Here is a 26,005-nt window from a genome sequence, read left to right on the forward strand (position 1 = left end):
CGCCTCACATGTCCCCTACTTATTTATAAGGGAGAATTTACAGTCACATTTTCCTGAAAAGTCTTGTTTCCTCTCTTCCTGGGCTTTATGGATCCTTTGTTTAAAAAAATATTATGTCTAATCCTGAAATAAATATATTCATCCTTTTTTCTGTGCACTGACAGCCTACTGTAATGGGGCACAACTTGAAACTGTTTGTGTCTCCATTTTACTGCTTACAGTTTGAGTTGCTATCTTCTTTGGGGCCCATATATAATCTGTACATGAATATGAATGATGTAATGTGTTTTTCTGTTGCAGTTCATATGCCTATTTATGATCAAGTCAGATTAATGAAGAGGGGAGATCACGGGACAAAAATGGAGGGTATAGGTAAAGTGTAAGCTGGAGAAAGTTGAAGGATGATAAGGCAGAGGGATTAAACTGAAATATAGGAGCAAAACAAGGAGACGTGAGCAAGTAGCAAGGGCCATAAGCAGTGCCGGTGCCAGGCTATTTTGCTCCCTAGGCAAGGCTAACTACTTGCACACACCCCCCAAATTGCTAACTTCAGTTTTCAAAAACAGATGTCTTGTAGAAAAAATGAAAAGTACAAAACTTGAAACTGCTAAATTTATTTTAGTTGCGTTTTTACCAAGGGTTAAAAAAAACTAATATGTATAAAACTGTGCCCCTCAAAGGTCAGTACTGTGCCCCTCTGAGGTCTGCGCCCTAGGCGGCTGCCTAGTTGGCCTAATGATAGCACCGGCCCTGGCCATAAGGATGCAGACGGCTGAGAAGAAGGATTCACCCAGAAATTCACTCTGGTTTTAATGGCCTACATGAAAAAAAGGAAAGGGGGAGACATCTTTGAATTAGACGTCAAGTTTAGTTCTACTCTCACAACACAAAGGCTGCTTTTGCAGAAAAAGGGACTGTATGGAGACAGCAGCACACCATCACATGGAAACACACAGTTCATAGTAATCTGTGGTGGGCATAAAATATATTGCTAATTATGGAAAACTGATTCTGTTATTGGTGGTAAAGATATACAGCAGACCTTGGGTTTTTGTTTCCATGGGAAAAAATGTTGTGTTTTTCTCTTCTTAAGTAGGCATTCAAGTCCTGTGTAAACAGAACGTACAGTCTCTCAGCCTGCAATTTTATGTAGGAATATTGTAAATAAAGCTCACTTGTTTGTGCACGTAATACTTAGCTATTGGAAGCATGCCGGTTTAGTGTCTGTTCTCAGTTACACTTCATGCAGTTCCAGAAAATCCAATGAGGCTTCAGGAAATACAGGAGGGGGCTGGTTTTAGAGATGTTTCCATGTTATTGTTTGAATTCTATAAGTGCAAGTTAGTGCATTTTGTGCAAGTCTAGGGAAGGACAGCAAAAGTATTTAGCATCTTGAGAACCTTGCCCTTGACTTTTAAAAAAGGCATGTTTGTAGTCCCTATGGGTGCAAATATAAGCCTGAAACTATGTGTAGGACAATACCTGGTAAATTCTGATTAAAACATTTCAGAAATCTGAAAGTGGGGCTTCTGTTTCTGGCAGCTCCTTGCCCCTTTCCATAAGGAGCAGCAACAGGATAAATTATGTGAAGATAAAAATGTGCTTCATTTCAGACCTGGTATCAGCATGCCATATTGTTGGGCAGTTGCTGGTGAACCAGTGCCTTGTTAGGTCCTACCACACTGATGCCTGTCTGCCCTCTGGTCCTCTAGCAGCAACAGTTCACCAGATAGCTGCCATTTTGTTTTTCCCACAATGCCCCAAATGTTCAACCAGTCCAGGGCATTGCAGGTGAAATACTGGGGGCTTCGGGAGGGCTGTCATTTGTTTGTGGCATCTGGTGTTTTGTTCCTCCCTCTCAATGCCCCAGATTGACAATGTTCAGGACATGTGAGAAAAACAAAATCGCAAGTGTCAAGAGGGTACATTGCCACTCCTCCTTTAAACTGTTATTCTTTCCAGTTTAAAGAAGAAGAAAAGTCTGTTCTGCTGCCTTTCAGAGTAAGTTCCCCTTGTCCTTAGGAAGGAAACTGCTGATGGGCATGTTGCTGATGGCTCCCTAAACTTGGAGCCCCCAGGAGAGACTCTTCTATGAAAGTGCCTGCAGCCACATTTTTTGTATTTTAAATGTTAGAAAGTATTACCCTTAAAAAAAAACAACTATCCTCATGGAGGATAATGCTATCAATGGCTACTAGCCATGATGGCTGTGATCTGCCTCCATAGTCAGAGGCAGTATGCTTCCAAATACCAGCAGATTGTGCTTGTGGGCTTCCCACAAGCACCTGGTTGGACAGTGTGAGAACAGGATGCTGGGCTAGATGGGCCACTGGCCTAATCCAGCAGGCTCCTCATATGTTCTTATGTTTCCATCCAGATTAGGGGCAACCTTTTACTCTATTAAAATGACTTTTGATCAAATAAATGAGACAGATTAATTAACTAAACTTTGCCAATTTAATTAGAAGTTATGATAATGAGATTTCATTCTGGGAGCTGGCAAGTAGAGTAGAGTGGAATCTGTGAAAAAACACAAAGGATCCAAATTTACCTTTTCTAAGTAAGCAAAGCCTACCCTGACTTAAAGGTACTGTAATTTCAAGAAATTGTTCACTTAATAAAATGTATCTAATGGGGGTAAGATGCCAACACCTAGAAAGATGGAGGTAGGACATTTTACTCAAATACCACATAATATTTTATTATTAATCTGCTTACTACATTTATTAGCTTAACAGCTCTAGAAACAAAATCTTCTGATAGATGCTGTGGTAGAGATAAATAGAACACCAGTGGACCAAAAATGAATGTGGATGATGGCCTGCAACAGAGGAGCAATCTATATTTCAGTGAAATCTGTGTATGTTCATGACAGTGGGTGCCAATATAGTAGTGTTTGGCTAGTTAAAAACACATTTTTCATGTTCATTTTGAAAAGTATCGACTTGGATAGCTGAGTGCATCTCTTAAGACATGGTATGTTGGTTTCTGACAGGTGCCTGCCAGGGATCTTCAGTGCTGTCATGCATAATGTGGATTTCAGCCAAATTAGGAGGGTTGGGAAACTTATTTCAGGTCACTTCTCATTAAATCTTTGACTGGAGCAAAGGAAAAACAATGATTAAAGATGTAATGCCATGGTAGGAGATATGAATATGTGAAATGCTTGGCAGAAATAACAAATATACAAAATTGAAGCATTCCATCTAGCAAAATCTGAAGTATTAAATTAGGGATCTTAAATTAATTTCTTTAGTACAAATGTAGAATCTCTTATGTCAGATAATACATTTTTTAAAAGTGCAGCTTTCCCCCTAGTATCCAGAAATGAGTGCTCTTTAATTATGCATTGATCTACACACTGACATTCTTTACAAGGATATTTCTGCCCTCTTGAATATGAAATTGGGTAGGAGATTATATAACTCTAGCCCAAGCTCTGCTATTTCCTTCTGCACCCGAAATATGGCAGACTGTGTGGGAACACCTTGACAGAGAGCATGCATTCTGGCTCTAGTCTTAGCAGAGTCTTTTGGCCTGGAGAAAAAGGAAAAGAAATCCAAAATAATAAGCTGAAGAATCCTTCATGAGTAATGTTGGTTTTAACGCAAGTATTAATCTAGTCCATAGAATATGATACACTAGTATACTTCCATGCTAAATATATGGTATATTTCATATAATCTAGAACAGTGACAATGCTTTGAGTGACTCCCATTTTCATAGACAGTCAAGACTCCCAATGATTACTAATTTTGAAAGGAAAAAGGAAGTTTAAAAAGCAGAAATGAATGCATAACTGTAACTTTAGAAAGCAGAAATAAAGTTGCTGTGATCTGTTCTAAAGCAACAGGCCACCACCTGATGAAACCAAACATTTTTATGTATACTGAGAAAAATGTGAAGGAAATATAATATTTTATGTTGTCTATAAATTTGATAAGAATTGCTTCTATCCCTTCATCTAAGTCATTGTTAAATGTATTGAAGAGTACTGCAGCATCCTATGCAAAACCTTCCTCCAGTTTGATGAGGAGCCTTTGATGTTTGAGTACAGTTTCCCAACTTACCTGTGAGTCCACCTGAAACTAATATTTGGTCTCCACTTAGCCTGGTTACTAACCAAAACTTTTGGGGGAAAGTTTCTGTTCAAACATCCACAGGAGCTTGGCACACAATCAGATTGAAGTGATGAGTTGATCTCCACATTTGAGTCTGGAAACGGATGCTGTATAGATTTATGGCAAATAATTGTGTATGCTATATAATAACTTAGAAAAACAAACACAGTCTAATTTGAAAATGGACCAACCCAACAACATGCTCTACTGGAATACAATCTACGCAACCTTTCATCTTAAAGCATAATGGGTAGCTTAATTTAAATGTTTGTGCACAACCAAACACAATTACAGCTAAGGAAACAAAATAGATGGAATTTTGCTTTCCTTTTGTTGAGCAAAAGGATTGTTGATTACAGTAATTAGAAACAGAAAAGATGTTAAAGTGTTAATTTGAACTTGTACAGATCCTGACTTGAATGAAAGTTGATTTTTAACAATGCTTGCATCTATCATTAAAAATATTTGAAATGTTTTATGTGACCTTGGAATGTTCATGAACTTTGTTTATGGGGTGAATGCTTAACATAAGACTTTCTTTTCTGGATCATAGGAATAGTTCTGAGTATAATGATACATTACAGTTCCATTTAATCCTGTTATGAAATGTAACATACATACCAAACCACATTTGAAACAATAACTGTTTGCAATTTTAAATTCATATTGTTTATCTGAATAAACACTGTGGAGTTAGATAGCACTTTAAAGTACTATGCATACATGAATTCAGAAAGAGACAAGGAGATGACAAACATTTAAATGCATTGTATTGTCTCACATTAAGTTAGAGTTACTATCACACCAGCTGTGACCTGAGGACACATGATCAGGCTTACAACTAGCCACTGAGAAAGTTGGGCAACTGCCAGAGAGTATACTGCTGATTGGAGCCCCCCCCCAATTGCTGCTGAATTTTAAAATGAATAAATAATTCACTAATCGGCAAAAAACCTTGTGGTTTAAGAACGTACCTATAGCCAACAGATATTTCTGTCAGACTTTAAAAAGCAGGGAAATTGGGCAGCTATAGTGAATGCACCAGGGGAGCAGGAGACCTGGCCTCCTCTCTGACATATTGTACTGCCCTACAAATTTGTCAAAATGCAAACACCATTTGGGTTGGTCTTTCACAGTCCAATCCACTTCCTGTGTAGCTTGGAAGAATTTGGTAACATGTGCCTCTGAACATATGGTGAGTGGTGGCAATACCTGCCATCTCCAAAGATGGAGAATGACATTTTTGTCTGTTTGTTGGGGTTCTTTTTACTTTGCTTCTTTCCTGTGTTACTACTGTTTCTACAGAGAATCTAACCTAGAAAGTTGTATCTCTCTCATTATTCATCCTAGAAATCTGTGTCAAATTTATTTGTATTAATTTCAAAGCCTTTGTATTGGTCAATGTCATATAATGGTGAAGACAGCCTTTTGTGTTTCAAACCGGAGGTTATGCTGTATTTCTATTTTGGGTACATTAACAGCTGAATCTGAAACTGCAGTTTGATGTAAAATCAGGCTGGTTACAATATGTTGTTACTTAAGCAATGAATCTAGCTGTTGGAAAAAACAAACTTGGCTTGCCCAGAATGCATGTGTTCAGCCTGCTATACTTAAACCACTCCACTTAAGGAGAGGTGGGCATGATCAATTAAAAACATAGAACATACCTAGACATTTGCTAGAATATATTTCACCTCCCACTGTTTTATTTTGTGCAAACTAAGGCCTCATGTCCATTGGAGACTATTCTGTAGAATAGTCAGTGCCGTTATTCCACAATTGTTTTTGGAGTTATTTTAGTGTTGCAAAGTGTTGCTGTACACATCTTCACAGAAACAGAAGCAAAAGAAAATGATTTACTATAGGAAATTTCACTAAAATTGGGAAGTATATCAAACATATTTAAAATGACTCTGTGCTTCCTCTGTGCTAAAACAAGATCAGCACAGCACATGTCTTGTTTCTTTAATTTGGGCTGATTGCAGGTGTTGCCACCACTCACCATATGTTCAGAGGCACATGTTACCAAATGTGAAAGATGTTATGTTACCAACATGTTATCAACTGTGAAAGACCAACCCAAATTGTGTTTGCATTTTGACCAATTTGTAGGGCAGTACAATATCTCAGAGAGGAGGTCGGGTCTCCTGCTCCCCTGGTGCATTCACTATATCTACCTAATTTTCCTGCTTTTTAACGTTTGATAGAAATATCTGTTGGCTGTAGGTACATTCTTAAACCACAGGGTTTTTTTCCCCCCTATTAATTTCTCTGCTTTTTAATCCAGGAGGTAAGAAATGGGATCCTGTGCAAGTTTGCTGAGCGTGGATTGATGATTTGCATGCTTATTGAGTTCAGTGGGATTTACGCCCTTACAGTCATGGTTGGGATAGGTAAAAATGACCAGGTGGGGGAAGAGAAGAGGGAGGGAGGCAGGAGGGGCTGGAGTGGGCAGGAGAGGAGGAAGAAGAAAGAGGGGAAGAGAGGAAGAAGGGAGAGGGGAGGAGAAGGAGAGGAAAGGCAGGTCAGATCATTTGCATGCTTATTGAGTTCAGTGAGATTTACTCCCGTGGTTAGGATAGATAAAAGTGACCGAGGGGGAGGGGAGGGGAGAGGGAAGGGAGGGGAGAGGGGAGCGGGAGGAGGGGGAAAGAGGGGATTGGAAGGGGAGGAGAAGGGGTGAGGAAGTGGGAGGGAAGGGGCAAAAATGGAGGTGATGGGAGGGAGGAGGAGGGTAGGGTAGGTTGGACCATTTGCATACTTATTGATTTCAATGGGATTCCCGTACAATCATGCTTAAGATAGGTAAAGTGACCATGGGGGTGTTCTGCCCAGAGTTTGAATCATGAAACGGAGGCGAAACTGGAATCAATTCTTGTTTTATTAAAGTAACATCAAAGGCAAGGCGTCTCATAGAGGTCTCTGGCTAGCTCGCTGTAGTCCCTAACTAACTACTCAGGTTTACTCTGCAGCGTGTAAGGGGAGTTGACTCAGCAACCCGCAACCAGGGGTGCGGGCTTAAATAGGGAAGGTTTTCGCTTTCAACCTCTGACTCCTGCGCGGTGCCTCCTTCTGACCAAGCCTCTTTTCTCGGCATCGCGCAAGGGGTGACAGAGGGCGTGCACACGTCTGTTCATCGGACAGTCTAGACTCCTCAAATGCCTGCTCCATTGAAGGGGGAGGAGACATTTCTGGCGGGGAGGCGTTTGAAGGGCCAGCCAAGGACTCCTGGGGGGGTGGAGTTGTCGCACATGAGAGATCTTGCTCCAACAGCTCTCCTGGGGCTCTTGATAAAGGAGGGGTCTCCGCGGGAGTGGGCAACATTCCCGTGGGAATCGGAGAGTGGTTGTGCATGTCTCCCTCCCCCAGATTTTCAAGAGCAGCCTCCCCATCTGACATCTCTACCATCTGCAGAGCTGGGGGTGTGCCCTCCCCCTCGCTCTGCATTGGGAAGGGGTCCTGAGGCTCCCCCACCTCTTGCTCCAGGCCGCCCTGGGCCCCCTGGGTCTCAACAGGGGGATGGAAAGGAGGAGGAGGGGATTGGAAGGGGAGTGGCAAAGGAAGGGGGAGGGAAAGTGCAAGAGGGAAAGGATATGAGAGAGGAAGAGGGGAGGGCAGATTTGATCATTTGCATGCCTTTTGAGTTCAGTGGAATTTACTCCTGTGCAATCATGCTTAGGATAGGTGAAACTGACCTTGGGGAGGGGCAGGGAGGGGGAAGGGGAAGAGAGGGAGGAAGGGGGAGGGGAGGAGATTGGGTGGGTGGGCACTGGGCAGAGGGAAAGCTGCTTTCCTTTCCAAAAGGAAAACATTGTAAACAGTATCGTTTTTCAGGGTTTTCCCTAACTTTTTATCTATTATTTATTTATTACATTTATACTCTGCCTTTCTTTTCATCATAGAAACCCAAGGCGGCTTACATATGGTTCCCAGGTGGTCTCCCATCCAGGAACTGACCAGACCTGACCCTGCTTAGCTTCAGCAGGGTGCTGGCCTTATGTGCCTTCAGACCATAGCCTGGGACCTTTTTATTATACAGCAGGCACATATAGTCTCCCACCCAAATTTAAACCAAAGCTGTCCCTGGCCTCATCCACACCAGAACTCTGTTTCACTTTACAAAGTCATGGCTTCTCCCAAAGAATCCTGGGAGGTGTAGTTAGTGAAAGGTGCTGAGAGTTGCTAGGAGATGCCTGTTCCCCTCACAGAGCTACAATCAGAGTGACTGACTATTAAACCACTCTGGTCACTGGAGTTCTGTCAGGAGAATAGCAGTCTCCTCTCAGCACCCATCACAAACTACACTTCCCAGGATTCTCTGAGGAAAGCCATGACTGTCTCACATGAAATCAAAGTCTGGTGTGGGTGTGGCCCCCTGATTAGGCAAGCCCAGCAGCTGTGAGTCTGGCTTTTAGAACACTGATAGTTGGTTCTTACTGAGCATGCCTAGGCTTATCATAGACTCCATTGCTAAATTTTTTGAATAAATGAAAAATCAGCCAGGCATTTTTTAAACTTTTCAACTGCAGAAGATGAAGGTCAGAGTATGGGGCAAGGTCAGCGATAGGATTACAGGTACTCTGTGAACATGATTTTTAATGAATTTCAACAAATTATGAGACCACTGTCAGAAAAAAGTCCTGAAGGGGTCTGTTTTTTCTCTCTTTTTACATGTTGAACTCTCAATTTTCTCTGACTGTTTGTGTATTGCCATGAAAATTTAGAGGGTTATTAAGCAAGCATTTCTGAGTTCTGGAATATAAGTTTTGTAAGGTTTTGTTTTAAAATGAGCTGATGGGAAGCAGTAGAATGTCATGGGGGGCATTTTCCATTTAACATTGCTGAATGCAAGAAATCCATGCTGGCTATAATATGCAGCCACTCTTGTGGGTTTTTAAAACTGCAATGTGCTGTCGATGTAGATGGGGTGGGTAGTCCCAGAACCATGCAATTTGATTGTCTGATAGCAGGGTCACTTCCTCTTGAGCTGACTGCCCTGAGTCCATTTGTTGCAAGAGCTGAAGAACTCAACTAGCCACAGCATTGGGGTTTAACTTTAGGCATTGCTGTTTTGCAGAGCTTGGAAAAGTTACTTTTTTGAACTACAATTCCCATCAGCCCCAGCCAACATGGCCACTGGATTGGGCTGGTGGGAGTTGTAGTTCAAAAAAGTAACTTTTCCAAGCTCTGCTGTTTTGTGAGGTTAAGCTCTGAGGTCCCCTCTGTGTTCTCCTATGATCCTAGTAACAGAGCGAAGTCTGAGTTCAGGCAGCCTCTCCTGACCACCTCAGCAATTCCAGTGTCTGCCTGCCAGCACGTATGCCAGAATCGGCCTGTATGCTTGCCCCCCTGCCCCACATGAGCTCACCAATCTGACAGGATCACTGCATCAAGGTTGGGACCAGAAGAGCATGATAGTGGCAAAGGGAGTGTAGCAATAGAGTAGCAGCCTGCCTGATGGTCAGGATCAGGGTCCCTCACGTGAGCAAATGAGTGTCTCTGGATTGTGGCCTTTACATGTGTGAGAGCAAATGTGTTGCTTGTTTGTATGTGTGAATGAAAGAGGGTGCTTCTGTCAGTGTCCTCTGTGAGGCTGTGCAATCACACGTACCCAAGAGGGGTCACTTGGGTCTTCAGAAACCTGGTGTAGACTTTGCACATGAGCTTTAAAATCATCCATTCTGAGCTGCAGCTTAAGCCACTTGTGAGGAGGCAGCTTCCATCTGCTCATGCTGTTGTGAGTATTTGCAGGAAGTTGCTCCAGCAAGTAAGGCCAGGCTGGACGGCACACCTCCCTCTTTGAGTACGGAGATAAAACAGAAATGCTGAGAGAGAGGCGTGGGCTTGAGGGGAAGAGAACAGCCAAAGATACAGCTGCAGGAAACACCCCACAATGTGCTTCCAAAAGGAGCACAGACAGGCAAGAAAGAGGGTGGTTCCCTCTGCCTCAATATTGCATGCAACCTAATACTGACAGGCTGAGTAGGAGGGATCCCTAATGAGCCAAAGAGAAGGTTACCAGAGTGAGGGAAAGAAGCAATAGCACTGTCTGTGTTAATTGTGCACAGGGGCCAGCCTAGGAGAAGGAAGTGGGGAGGAACCTGAGCATAAGAAAATAGGAGAAGCCCATAGGAGGATCTTGTGATGAACGAGGCTTGTGATTCTGAGAACAAAGGTCTACTCTGAAGCAAGAGTAGCCTGGTATTCTGAGGAACCTAAAGGGGATGGATTAGAGGGGAGACCACCCCACTGTGAACTGCAACACAAAAAGTATCTGAATTTTTTATTCAGAGAATAAAAATCATCATCATGTGTTGTTATTTAATTGATTACCCACCCTTCACCAGAAGGTCCCAGGGCCGATCACAACAATATAAAATACAATATTAAAACAGTTTAAAACAAATTTACTTAGTGCAATCTATGTACATGGTGTTTACATGAACAGGAGGGTATGAGAGGTCCCTAACCTAAGGGGCTTCCAATTTCCCTGAGGGAAACAGAGGAAGGAGGGAATGGAGGCATGGGTGTGTTACTGTTCTTGAATGACCTGGAAATGTGCAATCTGAGTGGACACAGTTTTCTTTCCTCCCATGCAAAGATAATCATCATGTAAGGAAAGAGATTCACCCGATCACTTTTTAAAAGTTACTCATGGCAAAAGATACCATGTTGTGTGTGTACTTCAGCCATGATGGTACTTTATACTTTGCTGTTCCTCCAAAGAGCTCAGAGCAGCTTACATGTTGTTCCAAAGCAGTTGCCAACAAAGCGGTGCATTGGTTACTAGGTACTAAGAAGTGTTAAAGCATTTTTCCACAGCAAGGAGGGCAGTGACTTTTCCACTTTCCACACAGCCATGCAGGCCTCTTCTCTACTATAGCTAAAGCAGCTGCTTGGGATCAGTTTCTACATGTTTTTAAACGTAACCCTTTCGCCTTGATCACTTCAGTTATATAAGTAGCAATAAAACTAAATACCTTGAAATCATTTGTGTTCTTTTATAACCATCCCCACCCCTAGTGTGTGTCTCCGGGTCAATGCATCTGGGAAGGTGGTAACCCCATCTTTGAGAACATTGTATTATCTGTCTTTTGTGCTTTTAAAGGTTAATTACTGGGAGTTGCACAAAAAGAGCCAGCCAGACTATCTGTGGTCCAGGGAAGGGTTGGCCCTTTCCTCATCAGATGCCCAAGAACAGACTGCTGTGGGTGGCAAGCATTTTCAAAACAAGTTTTCTTTGTTTCAAGACAAGTTGCAGCAAGAACAGAGAACTATAAAGCCTTTAGAATTACCAGTCTGAGCTTCAAAAAGTATATAGTAAGAGGGATTTACAAGTATTTGGATGCACTTTGTGGCCACACTGTTGACATCCTTTATGTAACATGACATCATTATGAATTGGCAACATCATAATTACAGTCTGAGCTGAATAGTTCGAAGACACAAAGTCATATGATCTCTGCGCTGATCTTTCTTGAGATTAGCTGTAGCTTTCATCTAATATATTCTCCTGATTTTCGCTGGTCTGAATTATTTTGATTGAGAAAGGATTTGGTCTGAACTGCAAAGCATTTGATATTGAACGCCTACTCTATGGGGATGAGTGACGTCTAATAAGATGAACAGAAATGCTTGATAAAAGCCACACTACTATGATGTTCTCATATTAGTATTTCTGAAAAGCATTTTCTGCCACCTTTTCCAGTTTATCACTTAGCCTCTGATTGTAGCGCTGAAACAAATGTAAGAGACGTTGTAATTAATGTTATAATTCTTAGTTTGTTCTGTTTTAATTTGGTATTCTTCTGAACAGCATGCTGATGAAAAGAAGAAATAGGTCCACAAATAGCTTAAAAGTATTTGTTTTAATTTTATTTAACACATCTTTATTGTTGCAGTCAATGACCAGCATAAAATAGAAACATTTAACAAAATTTATATACAGCTTAAATATGAAAATTTCTAAGCAGTTTACAAAAAACATTAAAATTATCAATAAAAAAGTTGAAAGCAAGTAATTAAAACATATTTAAAACACCTGCTAACTAAAAAAAAAGTATAGATCAACATTTATGTGTCTGGAAAGTCTTGTCTAAACAGAAAAGTTTTCAGCAGGCGCCAAAAGGAATATAGTGAAGACTTCTGCTTGCTGTCAATAGGCAGGGAGTTCCAAAGAGCAGGTGCTGCCACACTAAAATAACTATTTCTTACAGGTGTGAAACGAGTATTATGTGGCACCTGTAACAAGGTGCTCAAGTGGTCATATATGGGGAAAGGCGATGTTGCAAGTAAACTAGTCCCCAGCTGCTAAGGGCTTTATATACTAGTAGTAACACCTTGAACTTGGCCTGGTAACAGATTGACAACCAGTGCATATCTCTGAGCAGAGGTGTTATATGCTGACAAGGTCTTACCCCCATCAGCAATCTGGTTGCAGCATTCTGCACTAATTGTAGTTTCTGGGTCAAGTACATGGGGAGCCCCGCATAGAGCAATCACCCAACTCTTCTCTCTGGTCTTAGTCCTGTAGGTAGGACTGGAACCACCATAACACAGTGCCCCCAATTCCCATTCCACAGAGCTGGTCCAGGAAGATCCCGTGGTCAGTGATATTGAAAGCCATGGAGAGACCAAGAAGCCGGAGCAAGGTCACACTCCCTTTGTCCCGCTTTCTATAGAGGTCATCCATCAGAGCAACCAAGGCTGACTCAGTCCTATGGCAAGGCCTGAACCCAGATTGGAACAGATCTAGATAATCTATGTAATCCGAGAATGCATGCAGCTGCCCCACCACTACCCTCTCTACCACCTTTCCCAAGCAGGGGGTTTGTGACTATTCCAATCCAAGAGGTCCAGTGCTGGTTTTTTTAGGAGTGGCCTCACCACCATCTCTTTCCAGGCCACCAGGACCACCCCCTCAAGCAATGAAGCATGAACCACACTCTGGACCCAACCAGTCAAACCCCTTCCGCTAGATGTAATAAACCAGGAGGGACAGTGGTCAAGAGAACATGTGGCTGAATGTGTAGCTGCCAGCACCTTCTACACATCAGCTGACTGCATAAGCTGAAACTGATCCCACAACACATCACCCGCTCCTACACTGCGTACTTCATCTGAAACTGCAACAAGAACAGAGTCAAGGTCATTCCAAAATCAAGTGACTTTATCTTCAACGTGTATAGCCAGTTGGTCCTCAAATGCTCCAGAGGTCCCTCCCCATAATGGAAGTCAGTAACCTCTAAACCTTTCAAATAACTCAGCTAGTCAGCTACTAAAGAATGCAATGCAAGCTGCAAAGTAAGCCTTCGCAGCCTGCGCTGTCACATGGCAGGCATGATTGTGTAGACTAACCAGTGTTCAGTTGACTTCAGAGTGAGACTTGCGCTCTAGTCTTCATCTGGATTGCTTCATAGTCTGAAGCTCCCTAGAATCCCAAGGAGCCACTTGGGCTCCACAGTGCTGGAGAGAACAGTCAGCATGTCAATGGCCTATTCCATAGTGAGACCAAGGCTTCAGCAGGATCGTCAGCTTTCTCTGCTGAAAAATCCCCCAGAGCATTCAGGAGCACATCAGGTTCCATGCTGTTTATCCTGATACCTTTCTCTTTAATGTAGAACTACTTTTGAATTCATAGTTCTTTCAAGTATCTGAATCTTCCAGCCTCGTGTGACCATTCAGTCCTTTGCCTCACACATCTGTGCTTCCCATACACCCCAATTTCTTGGTCCAGTGCCTTCTGCCTGTGGGCTCCCCATATCTTAGCTGGCCTCTGGGGCCCTTTCTACTGACCTATCTCTCTGCTTCTCTCCCTGCTTACTGGCAACAGTGTATAAAAATCCTGTTCCTTATTTCCATAATGAATTTTTTTTCATAGACAAACTGACTTTCTTTCCATTCTGAGGTATCCATAGCTTACTATATTGTGACAAGAAGCTTGTGCTTCTAGAGAAGCTGATACTGAAACACTAATTAGCAATGATAACTCCCACATCTCTTGAAAACCACCAATAAGGAGAAGCCCAAGTGAGCTTAATTGCTGCTGTCCCCAGGTAAGAATGACTGCAGAGCAATCAGTGGTCTTGTAGAAGGAAATGGCATGTTACATAATGTTGACAACAGCTTAATTTAGTTTTTCTAGAGGCTTGTCACTTGTTATTGAAAATTGAGGTTAAGTCAAACTGTTATGTACTGATGATGAATTGTTTACTGTAGGTGCTGACTTTACACTTCATACTGAAACTCTTTTCAACCATCTTTGGACCATCAAGTGGTGTTTGCTCTTTCTTCGTGATGACAATTTCTGACACTTAAGGCACTGGGGCATGTACAGCTAGGGTATTAACAAATAGAAGTATGTCAACATGAACAGTTACAACATGTAAAGAAGGCTAAGACGCTCTCACTGTTAAATAACATGGCATTTGTGTACTCTTGAGCAAGTGAAATGTGAAGTCTCCCTTGATAGCTTCTTGAGTGTGAATGATAAAAGACACTAATGATTTGCCTTGTATTGATATAGGTCTGTAGTGTATTTATGTAGAGTTTGAATCCCAGCTTGCTAGATCAAACTCAGTCCTTTTTAGAATCTTAGGAGGAGTATTCATCTCTACAATCCTGAGGCACAATCTGGCTAAACTATTCACTGTGTTTCTCCATACAATGTCATTTTTCAAACAGTTTGTGTTCCTTCCTTGTATTTCCTCTATTGTTGCAACCGGATGCCATGAAAACATTATGGCCCATCTTCAGAGCACACTAAGGCCTAACAATATACAACTCCCAACTGATTTGCTGCTTATTTCTTTTAGATATTCACTCTTAGCTTTAGCAAAGCATCCCTTCTCTTGCAAAGAATAATGCTAAGCAGAAATAATTGTTTTGCTTTCTTAAAGAAAGTAGGGACAGTTCAAAATGTTGCATGTTCCCTCCCCCCCCCCCGGTTTTTGAAAATAACTTTAGTTACATTCAGCCTTACAGGTCAAATAGTCCACATTTGTTCGGGTGGGTGAGTAGGTAGGTTTGAAGTTATTCATCCCCACCCTTCAAAAAAAATTGTCTGGATGGCTTTGAAATAAAAACAGAATGCTATATATAGAAAGGGAAAATGTATACAGTAAAACAGCCAAAGTGGCTAACAGTATAAAATCTATTAAAGAGCACCTCAATGGTAGCACAACAACCATCAAAACCCTGAAAAACAGCAGCAAGGGAAACCGATCCCTATCCTCTCCTCCTTCAGTCCCCAAATTTGTGGCAGAATAAAACAGCCATAGCCTGATTTCAGAAAGTTAAAATAGATGTAGCCACTGACGTATCTGTATTATATTTTCTGGAAACCTGGCAAAGCATTGCTATTAGAACCCAATTACTGCTGAGCATTTTTGGCAATCTTGAGTTAGCAGAGGAGCTGAAAACCTCTTTGACCTATCTCAATTCCACACAGATAATTTTCCCCTGTCCTTGAATGCTGTGGTGATTATCTTATACTAGGTGAACACATGTGCAAACCAGCCTTGTAACATGAGCTTTGAGAAGACACTTTTCACCTCTGCATCTTGGATCTCCACCCCATCTTTCAGTATGCTTGTTGTCTGCATCAGGTGCTCTGTGTGTATGTGTTCACTAACTTGCACATCCTATTCTTCATTTCCTTTTTGTGGTGCTAGTTAATGACTGTAACACACACTAATAAATGACAGCGCTAAGAATAGAACTTAAAAACATGCATTGTAGGTATGGAAGAGAGGAAGATTTCAAACCACTTCTGGAATCGTGAGTCTTTTTTTAGTCTGAGTCAGTCAGCATTCTAAAAAAAACCCAACAAATAATAATTATAATTATTTAGGAATATTGCTTTAGGTTCTGAATTGCTGAGAACATGAACTCATTAAGCAAGAATGGGTTTAATAAGTGTGCACAGTTAGTAGTTAGCCCCTTCCCTTCTGTCTGTTCTGGTGTTTGCTTATATAAGAAAGTGGGATACATGCTATTATATTTTAAAACAGATATTAAGTGTAGCTACTACATATATCACATTACTTTGCAATGTAATGATTGGTATGATAGTCTGAATATTCATTCATTAATATTCGGGCTTTCCCCCAGTTGCTTAAGACATCACACATAGGTATGCTAGGCAATCTGCCATCCTGGCACTGACCAGACCAGACCTGTTTAGCTTCAGTAAGCTTATTGTGCTATGTGCCATTCCATTGGGCATATGGTCTGCTTGCTACATGTTTAGTCAGCATTAGACTATAGTAAGTGGTTAAAGGTTTGGTTTATTTTTAATCATTCACTGACAACAATATAGGGCTTACCTTCCCTTCAACAGTTTTACAGAATCATACTCCATGAATCCTTGATAACATCCTAAAGCAGGGGCAGAGAATCTCTGATCCACCAGATAACAACATAAGAAGAGCCTGCTGGATCAGGCCAGTGGCCCATCCAGTCCAGCATCCTGTTTTCACACTGGCCAACCAGATACCCATGGGAAGCCCACTAGCAGAACCTTAGCACAAGAGCACTCTCCTTCCCCCTGCAGTGTCCAGCAGCTGGTATTCAGAAGTGTACCTCCTCAAACAGAGCATAGTTATTGTGGCCTTTGATACTGAATTCGTCTAATCCTGTTTTAAAGCTGCCCAAGGTGCTGGCCATCACTGCCTCCTTTAGGAGATATTGTTGGACTACAATTCCTATTAGCGGCAGCCAGCATGGCCAATAGTCAGGGGTTCTGTGAGTTGCAGTCCATTAATATCTGGAAGGCCACAGGTTCCCCATTATTCTCCTAAAGGAAGGTCCTGAGGCTGCTGCTTTAGTTTTGGTGTTACACGATATGGTACCTCTACTAAATTCCTACTTTCTATCTTCAGTTTGTTGGGGTGGGGAGTTGCCCCACAGTTTTGGTGTCATTCCTTATTATATGGCACACAAATTGATGCGTTTTGTTTAATGCAGTGTTTAACATGTTGGATTATGTCATTGGTTTAAAATGTTTAAAAGAATTTTTTGTAAGCTGCTTTGAGAGCTTCTGATACAAAGAGATACTCGATACAAACATCCACACATAGAAGCAAGCTTCCATGTGTGTCTCACTTGCTGGATCAGGAACCATGTGCATTTTGTCAGACTGCATTGCTTTTGAAGGACAAGTGCTTGAAGGCATGTTTTAAGACACATGTTGATATAACTATTATTTATTTATTTATTTATTTTATTTAACTAGTCACACAGATGCCATATTTATACATTAGTAACACTGGATCAGGACTCAAATGGCCTTAACTTTTTCAAGATTGTTCCATGTCTAAACATAATTTTTTAAAAAGAATGAAAGGGACCTAAATGTAAGACGGCTGCACACTATCACCAATTTGAAGTGCAAAGGCACTGTTGCAGAGTGAGAAGTTTCTTCACTCTTGTACTGCTAAGCAGAACTTATAGAAAAGTAAATGCTAGGTAAACTACAGTTGTTCATACACTATAGTACCTGTACCAACAACTTGGGAAGATACATTATGTGACTTAAAGCGACATTAAATATGAGTCCACTGCAAACTTTGAAAACATTATGGGGAAAATGCATCATGCCAAATTATAACAGAATTCAGGAGGTGAAAGTGGAACATCCAATGTACTAGCATCATGTGAAAGACATTAGGAACAGATATAAGTACCACCTGAAAACTGATTTCTTCATGGCATGAGTATAATATATTCTAGGTGTCATCATGTAATAAGAGAACCGCGTTTCACATGTCTGGAAACATTTTTGTTCTGTTCTGCATTTCACATGTACGGAAAAGTTTTTGTGTTGCTTCACAAGATTAACTTTGTTTTTGTTTCTTTCACAGCAGTCTTTTGTAAATTTATGGTGAATTGATTCATTTGAAAGCTATTTCCATCTGTTGCAGGGCAATAGCTTCTTTAATCCAGCTCTCTTTCATAGTAGCAGTAAGACTTTGATATCAGCTACCCACATTTCATGCAAGCCAGATGGTATGGGGTGAACTGCCATCTCCTTCCCTTGCCCTCAAGTTGTTAGCAATTTGATTAGTTTCTAATTGTGCTTTCCTCACTCTTTTTCCACAAAGAAACTCTCAAGATATCTTGTAACTTCTCTTTACATTTATAAGATAAGACAGTTCATCCTTATTTCTTATTCGTGATATTTGCTGTATCTTGTTTGTTTACTCTGCACCACCATTTCTTAAATTCTATGAAATTGCACCCTAGTTCTGAGTTTATTAAATATTTCATATATGCTAGTGTAGAACTTAAAATGAGTAGATCCATCTGACACTTACAATTCATATGTTCCATCCCCCTCCCCCCACAGTGGTACACATGCACACACACACACCTCATTTCTTTTCCCCAGCCCTTCCTCCTACTTACACTTCCTCTACTTAAAAGAAAATTAGCAAATATAACAAAAAGAAACATTATAGTTTACATTAACAATAATCCATCAATCCTGACTTATATATAGGTAGTCCATATATCTAAATACAGTAATACCTCAGTTAATGAATCCTTCAGGAATGAAACTCTTTTTAACTAAGGATTTTTTAAGGTGCAACTGATCAGCTCTACTATGCTATCAATAAACTTTCAAGCCTGGCCTTTGTTTTAAGGTGAAACTGACTAGCCTGTGTCTTTGCTTTGCTGGGGTGAAACTGACAACCTTGTGTGTTTACTTTGCATTAAAGAGATCTCTTGGTTTCTCCAGGAACTCGGGAGAGAAGGATCCAGTACATTCATTGGAGGAGAAGGAGGAGAGGGGGAGGGGGAGGTGCCAGGTAGGCACCCTTTAAAGCCCCTGTTGAAGCTGTCCCCACTATCTATGAGCGGGTGTAGGAACCTATCCATATTCTTTCTTTGTTATTCCTACCTCTTCTACCAAAGTTTCTGTTAAAGGTACACATCCACTTTGTTAACTGAGATATCCAAATATGATTGATAATTATAAGACATTCAAATATAGAAAGGACAGTTAGTTCTTCAGACAACCGAGTAGTGGATAGTGGCTGTTTAAAACTTCAAGGCTGGAAAGATAGTCTGTTTGCAACCATAACGGCTCACAGGATCATACCTCTCCAGCCTGTTGTAACTGCACTGACAGTAGCTGAGAGCTTTTAACAGTCTTTGTGGAGGGCAGAGCACACACTTTGAAAAAATTGATGACTCTGTGAAGGCCTATCACCAATAAAATGGTTTCTGTCCGTCTCTACAGATTACCCATTTTATTTTTTAAATTATGTTTTTATTAAAAAGGAAAAACATCTTCAAGCAATTGTACAGGAAAGACAAAGAGTAACATACTTATAACCACTGAGACATGGTAGGAAAGACGGAGTCCAAGTATCATTTTGAGAATTCTGCTATCCACTGTTGTCATTCTCTTAATCATTTATTGTATTTCATCTCAGATACATTTAAGTGCAGAAGTAGTATCTCTGATAACACAATAGAGCATTCCAATTAAGGCAGTAATGACAATTCTGAGTATATAATTTCAGCCCCCCCTCTAGGATGCACACCTTAATGTGGTGAGGGGTTGAGAGTGTTGAAGAAGCTGAGAGCAATGCCGTCAGGAGGCTAGACCTAGAGGCTAGACTCCTAGCAGGGGCACCCAAGGTGGAATGGTCAAAGCTGAGACACCAGACTAAGATGCATCCAAACTCAGAGGACGGAAATGATAAACCACCTCTTAATACCTCTTACCATGAAAACCCTATGAACAGAGTATCCAAACTGCAACACGAGATAGTGCTGGAAGATGAGACCCCTGGGTCAGAAGGCACTCAGTGAGCTACTGGGGAAGAACAAAGGACAAGTACGAGTAGCGCTGTCACTAATGACGCAGCTGGGTGAAAGCCGAAAGGAAGCCCAGAGGCTGATGCACACAGATGCAAAAGGAGAGTCCGAAGTTGTACGATGCACACAATAGGAACATGGAATGTGAGAAGCATAAACCAGGGAAAGTTAGAAATTGTCAAGCAAGAAATGGAACGTATCAACATTACAATACTTGGTGTGAGTGTATTAAAATGGACGGGAATGGGACATTTTCAATCGGGCAACTGCAAAATATTTTATGCAGGAAATGAGAAATTAAAAAGAAACGGTTGCTTTAATAGTGAGAAGTGATGTAGCAAAAACGAGCTATAACGCAAGGTCTGAGCAAGTGATATCAATGAGATTTAACGGGAAACCTACTAACATAACTGGTAGCAGAAGATGGAGAAGTTCCATACTTCCTGCGAAAACAAGACCAGGAGCAGACTATGGTACTTATTTATTTATTTATTTATTTATTTTATTATTTATTTATTTTATTATTTAATTTGTATCCCACCTTTCCTCCCAACAGGAGCCCAGGGCAGCAAACAAAGTGCTAGAAACACTTTAAAACATCATAAAAACAGATTTTAAAATACATTAAAAGATTCATTAAGATCTTAAAATACATTAAAAATAGATCATGAACTAGTCATATCAAAAATCAGAGTAAAGCTAAAGAAGAACAACGAAACAATCGTAATGCCAAAATACAATTTAAATAACATCCCAAAGAATATAAAGATCAAATAAGGAACAGATTTGAGGCTTTAAACTTAGTTGACAGAGAACCAGAGGAACTATGGAGTGAAGTCAGAGACATTATCAAGGAAGAATGCAAGAAGACAATACCTCTAGTTAAAAAAGTGAGAAAGACCTCAATGGATGACTGAAGAAACTCTTAACATGGTTAAAGAGAGAAGGAAAGCAAAAGCAAAACGAGATAGAAACACAGTCAGAACCCTAAATGCAACAATACAGGGACTAGTACGTAGGGTCAAAGATAACGATTACAATGGTTATTGTATAGAAATAGAAGAAGACAAACAGAAGGGTAAAACAAGAGCCCTATTTCAAAAGATTAGAGAAATTAAAGGGAAATTTAAACCAAGGGTAGGGATGTTGAATAATCAACAGGGGAACACACTGACTGACCGAGATGAAATAAAAGGAAGATGGGAGCAATACACTGAAGAACTCTATAAAAGAGATGCAAGGATGACAGTTTCATTCATGGAGGAATGGTATGATGAAAAACAAGAAATTTTAGAATATGAGGTGAAAGCTGCTCTTAAAATACTTGGAAGAAACAAATCACCAGGAACAGATCCCATACCAATAGAGTTGCTATAAGCTACTGAGACTGAATCTGTCCACATTTTGACAAAAATTTGTCAAGAAATATGAAAAATTAAACAATGGCCCACAGACTGGAAGCGTTCCATATACATCCCAGTTCCAAAGAAAGGGGATCCCAGGGAATGCAATAATTATCGAACTATTGCTTTAATATCCCATGCAAGTAAAGTAATGCTCAAGATTCTACAATGAAGGCTCTTACCATATATGGAGCGAGAAATGCCAGATGTCCAAGCTGGATTTAGAAAGAGAAGAGGTACCAGAGATCATATCACAAACATACATTGGATAATGGAATGGACCAAGGAATTTCAGAAGGAAATCACCCTGTGCTTTATAGATTACAGCAAAGCCTTTGATTGTGTAGATCATGAAAACCTATGGAATGCTTTAAAAGAAATGGGGGTGCCACAGTATCTGATTGTCCTGATGCACACGCTATACTCTGGACAAGAGGCTACTGTAAGGACAGAATATGGAGAAACCGATTGGTTCCCCATCGGAAAGGATGTGAGACGGGTGTATTTTACCACCTCACTTGTTTAATCTATGCACTGACATATCATACGGAAAGTGGGATTGGACCAAGATGAAGGAGGTGTGAAAAATGGAGGGAGAAATACCAATAAATTCAGATATGCAGTCGATACCATACTGTCAGCAGAAACCAGTAATGATTTAAAGCAAATGCTGATGAAAGTTAAAGAGGAAAGCACAAAAGCAGGACTACAGGTGAACGTCAAGAAGACTAAAGTAATGACAACAGAAGATTTATGCAACTTTAAAGTTCACGACAAGGACATTGAACTTGGTAAGGACTGTCAATACTTTGGCACAGTCATTAACCAAAAATGGAGACAATAGTCAAGAAATTAGACGAAGGCTAGGACTGGGGAGGGCAGCTATGAAAGAACTAGAAAAGGTCTCAAATGCAAAGATGTATCACTGAACACTAAAGTCAGGATCATTCAGACTATGGTATTCCTGATCTCTATGTATGGATGTGAAAGTTGGACAGTGAAAAAAGCGGATAAGAGAAAAACCAACTCATTTGAAACGTGGTGTTGGAGGAGAGCTTTGCGGATACCATGGACTGCAAAAAAGACAATTGGGTGCTAGAACAAATTAAACCAGAACTATCACTAGAAGCTAGAATGATGAAACTGAGGTTATCATACTTTGGACACATCATGAGAAGACCCGATTCACTAGAAAAGACAATAATGCTGGGAAAAACCGAAGGAGTAGAAAAAGAGGAGGGCCAAACAAGAGATGGATTGATTCCATAAAGGAAGCCACAGACCTGTACTTACAAGATCTGAACAGGGTGGTTCATGACAGATGCTATTGGAGGTCGCTGATTCATACAGTCACCATAAGTCGTAATCGACTTGAAGGCACCTAACAACAACAACAATGGTTTCAGTAAAGGTGACAGAAGATAAGATACCTCACTTCCAAGTTTCTCCTTGATACATCTATAGCATTTGTTTTATTCTTACTCCTAAAAGCTCAGGGCCTTATACCAGCCTTATGTGAAGCCTTCATGATAGTGCTTATAGTGGATGCCACAAATACACCATCCCTGTCAAGCCTTTCCCACCAACAGAGCCTGGTAGATCAAAGAATCTGGAGGCAGAGCCTGGTAGGTCAGGAGGTGTAGCCCACATTAATACTCGTGTATCTAAGGGTTATAGCTATTGCATGCACTTCCAAGTCACCTTGCCATAAAGAATCCACCTAATACAGTCCAGACTATGACTGTGCCCTAAATGAAAAAGAATGAAATAAGTTGATGTCTTGGGATTTTGAGTATAGGTCCATTGTGTGATGAAAGAATTAAGCAGAAAGAATTGCTGAAAAATATTTAACCATTTTATAGGAGAGGAATATGTAAGGCTTTGGTATCAATATGCAATATTCTCTTTTTAGAACAAACAGAAGGGATCTGTTGACTTCATGCCCTGCTTTCTAGAGGCATTAAATTGGCCACTCTTGCAAACTCCTGCTGGACTAGATGGAGGCAAGTGACTTGTCCAAGATTGTCCAACTGAATACAAGGCAAAGATGGGGTTTGAGCCCCAAGCCACTTTTCAATTTTGCAAATCAATAGCCATTGTGCAGGTAGCAAGCCAGTTAATGTCCCACACAAAATCCGAACTCAACACCCCTTTGTTTGATTTATTCCACCTCCTCCATTCCCACAGCCCTTTTTCCTTATCCCTGTTAACAGGGTCAGCCCTACCATAATGCAAAGTGAGGCAGCAGCCTTACTCTGCAGATGATGAGGGGCAGCAGTAGCAGCAGTCCCTTGGCAGTTCCTCTTAAGCCCCCCAGCCGTTCCCTTCTGTTAGAGGAGAGACCAATGTATGCTACATGGCCCAGCCTGCCCCATCATCCCATGCTAGCCTGCTGCCTCAGGTGCACTGGAGGATGCTATCCCATCACCATTCTTGAAGTGCAGATTCACCTGTCAGTTGTATGTGAAATAGGAAAGGGGTACCATCCAGACTTTCACCTTAGGCAGAAAAATATCTTGGGCTAGCCCTGTGTGTTAGCGCTGGCACCTAAATGAGTGTTCTCTTCTTTTCAGTTTACTACTTTCATTAATGACATCTTGGGAAATGCTGGAGGCGGGCTCCCAGAAACAGGAGAAAAATTGCTTTGTAGTTTCAAATAAAGCAATGTGCAACCACTCACCCAGCAGTAATGAGTTGGTCTTATACACTCACCCCTCCTCCATGATTTAGTTCTTCTAAAACACAAGAACCTATTAAGGAACTCATAGGGACAGGCAGACTTGCAGTCTACCCTTTTGCTCCGATACTGGCATATTGACACTACCACCAGGGTTTCATCAGGTTCCATCTGCCATCTTGGACGAAGGAAAAGCTTGTATTCATTTTTACTATATTCCCTTCCTCAAGATGGCAGTACAGAGTGCAGTGGAAACTGAACAAGGATCCTCTGGTGAGTGTTTCATTCTTGGCACATTTTGTTTTACATACCAAGCCAATGTTGTAGGCAACTATTAATGATTTCCACAGGTCCAAGATGGGAGGAAACAGGGTGAAATGGACTCTGTAAAAGACTACCTTAAATCTTCCTGCCTCTTAGAAATATAAAGGAGCATAAAACATTGCTAATGTGGTGCTATTGCAAAAAAAGGCAACTTATTTTGATGAAAAAATAAATGTATTGCATGCAAGATGTCAATAAGAGGTACCATTTTATTCAGTTCTGGTTAGGCCCTCTGCTAGAATATGGATAAGCTAGTTTCTATAAGTCATAAAGCTTTGGGTAAACAAGGAAAGGAAGAAGCAGGTTGTGCTTAGCTTTGATTAAGCCTAGTGCACAGTGGAAATTTAAACATTGGGTTCATTTTGTGTACACATGTATTCAGGGAACTGCTAGCAAATTGTTTAAGCTGTTGGACAGTAAGGAAATTTGTTTGGCATCACTGGGGATTCCCCTTCTGTAGAATGTTAAAAAGGAGCTTTTGCTGTTGTTTTTGTACAGTTAGATTCCACATTTCTAGGATACCACCAGATATTTTTGTGATAAAGTCATTAGCATTTCTTCAGTATGGTTGAGGTCAAGGAAAGTTTTTAAGTGCTGGAAAGTGGGCTACACTGGTTTTGACATATTCCAGTTTTGTGATTCTATGATTACTCAGGTTTATAAGCCTCCACCATTAAGATAAATACTTGGAGTTCAGAAGCTGCTAATGCCTCTATCCAGATTGTGACATTCAGAGGTATTTTTTCCTTTACTTGCTTTAGGGATGCTTGGCATAGAATTTTGTATCAAGAAATGCCTGGAATTTTGGCAACTTTGATCATGCTAGTCAATGTAATAAAGCTAAGAACATGATTTACAGCTACCTTCTCTCCAGAAATTTACCCAGAAAGGCATGAGATGAGAGAGAAATATCCATATGTAACATAGCTCTTCTACAGAAAAAGAAGGGAAGATTAATGTCTGCTCAGATTTATTTTATTTTTACATATCCTTGCAAGTAAGCAGTAGTGAATCCCTTTTGGGTTTGTTTGTTTTTTGTATATAGTTACAAGATGCACATTATTGTGAAATTATTTGAACTTATTCATCTTATGGGTAAACATAACATTCTCTGCCCATTATAGGAACAGTGTGGATTCTGAGCCTGAGCCTCAAAAGTGTTCATTTAATGCATTCATCAGTTCCAGAACATACACAAAATATTCTGATTATACAATTATTTTAAAATACCATGTTTTCTCTCAAAAACCTGAATTAACTAATCCCCTTAAGATCAACTCTACCTCTGGCAGCCCTGCTTTGCTACTTACCTGGATGTAGATCTTAGTTCACTCCCAGCTGCATCATTTATTTTCTCAGTTGGTGGTTCATATACACTCAGTATCCATGTCCCATCATCTTAGGTAAATCCAATTACCCCAGAAGCATAACAGTCACGGATATCAGAGACTCTCTACCACCTAACTCTGAAGCAAATACTTCAGACAGTGGCAAGCATGTCAATTTCTTGAAGCTCTTTGGAGAAGAGTACCTTTTCCTGTTGATCTCTGCAAAATACTGCTCTGCTTAGCATAAGGGAATTAGATTTATTATATCTGGGCTTGGGGAAAGAGTGAAGAGAGTGCAATTGCAGTTTATACTAAGCTGACTGC

The 26,005-nt window shown here is 40.7% G+C and overlaps 1 protein-coding gene across 2 annotated transcripts in view; it reads left to right on the top strand.

Annotated features, from left to right (window-relative positions):
• The window catches only part of BABAM2 (BRISC and BRCA1 A complex member 2), a 227,782-nt gene that overhangs the window by 197,202 nt on the left and 4,575 nt on the right, over nt 1–26,005 (top strand). The window contains exon 12 of one of the 2 annotated variants that reach the window (XM_061624940.1): nt 681–1,190. The exons of the other annotated variant lie outside the window; for it this stretch is intronic. Coding sequence (XP_061480924.1) covers nt 681–813 — 133 coding nt within the window. The 3' untranslated portion in view covers nt 814–1,190. Of the gene's footprint in view, nt 1–680; nt 1,191–26,005 lie in introns of those variants that run through there. 2 annotated transcript variants of the gene reach the window in all.

The sequence above is a fragment of the Rhineura floridana genome, chromosome 4 (genome assembly GCF_030035675.1).
Source record: "Rhineura floridana isolate rRhiFlo1 chromosome 4, rRhiFlo1.hap2, whole genome shotgun sequence".
NCBI lineage: Eukaryota > Metazoa > Chordata > Lepidosauria > Squamata > Rhineuridae > Rhineura > Rhineura floridana.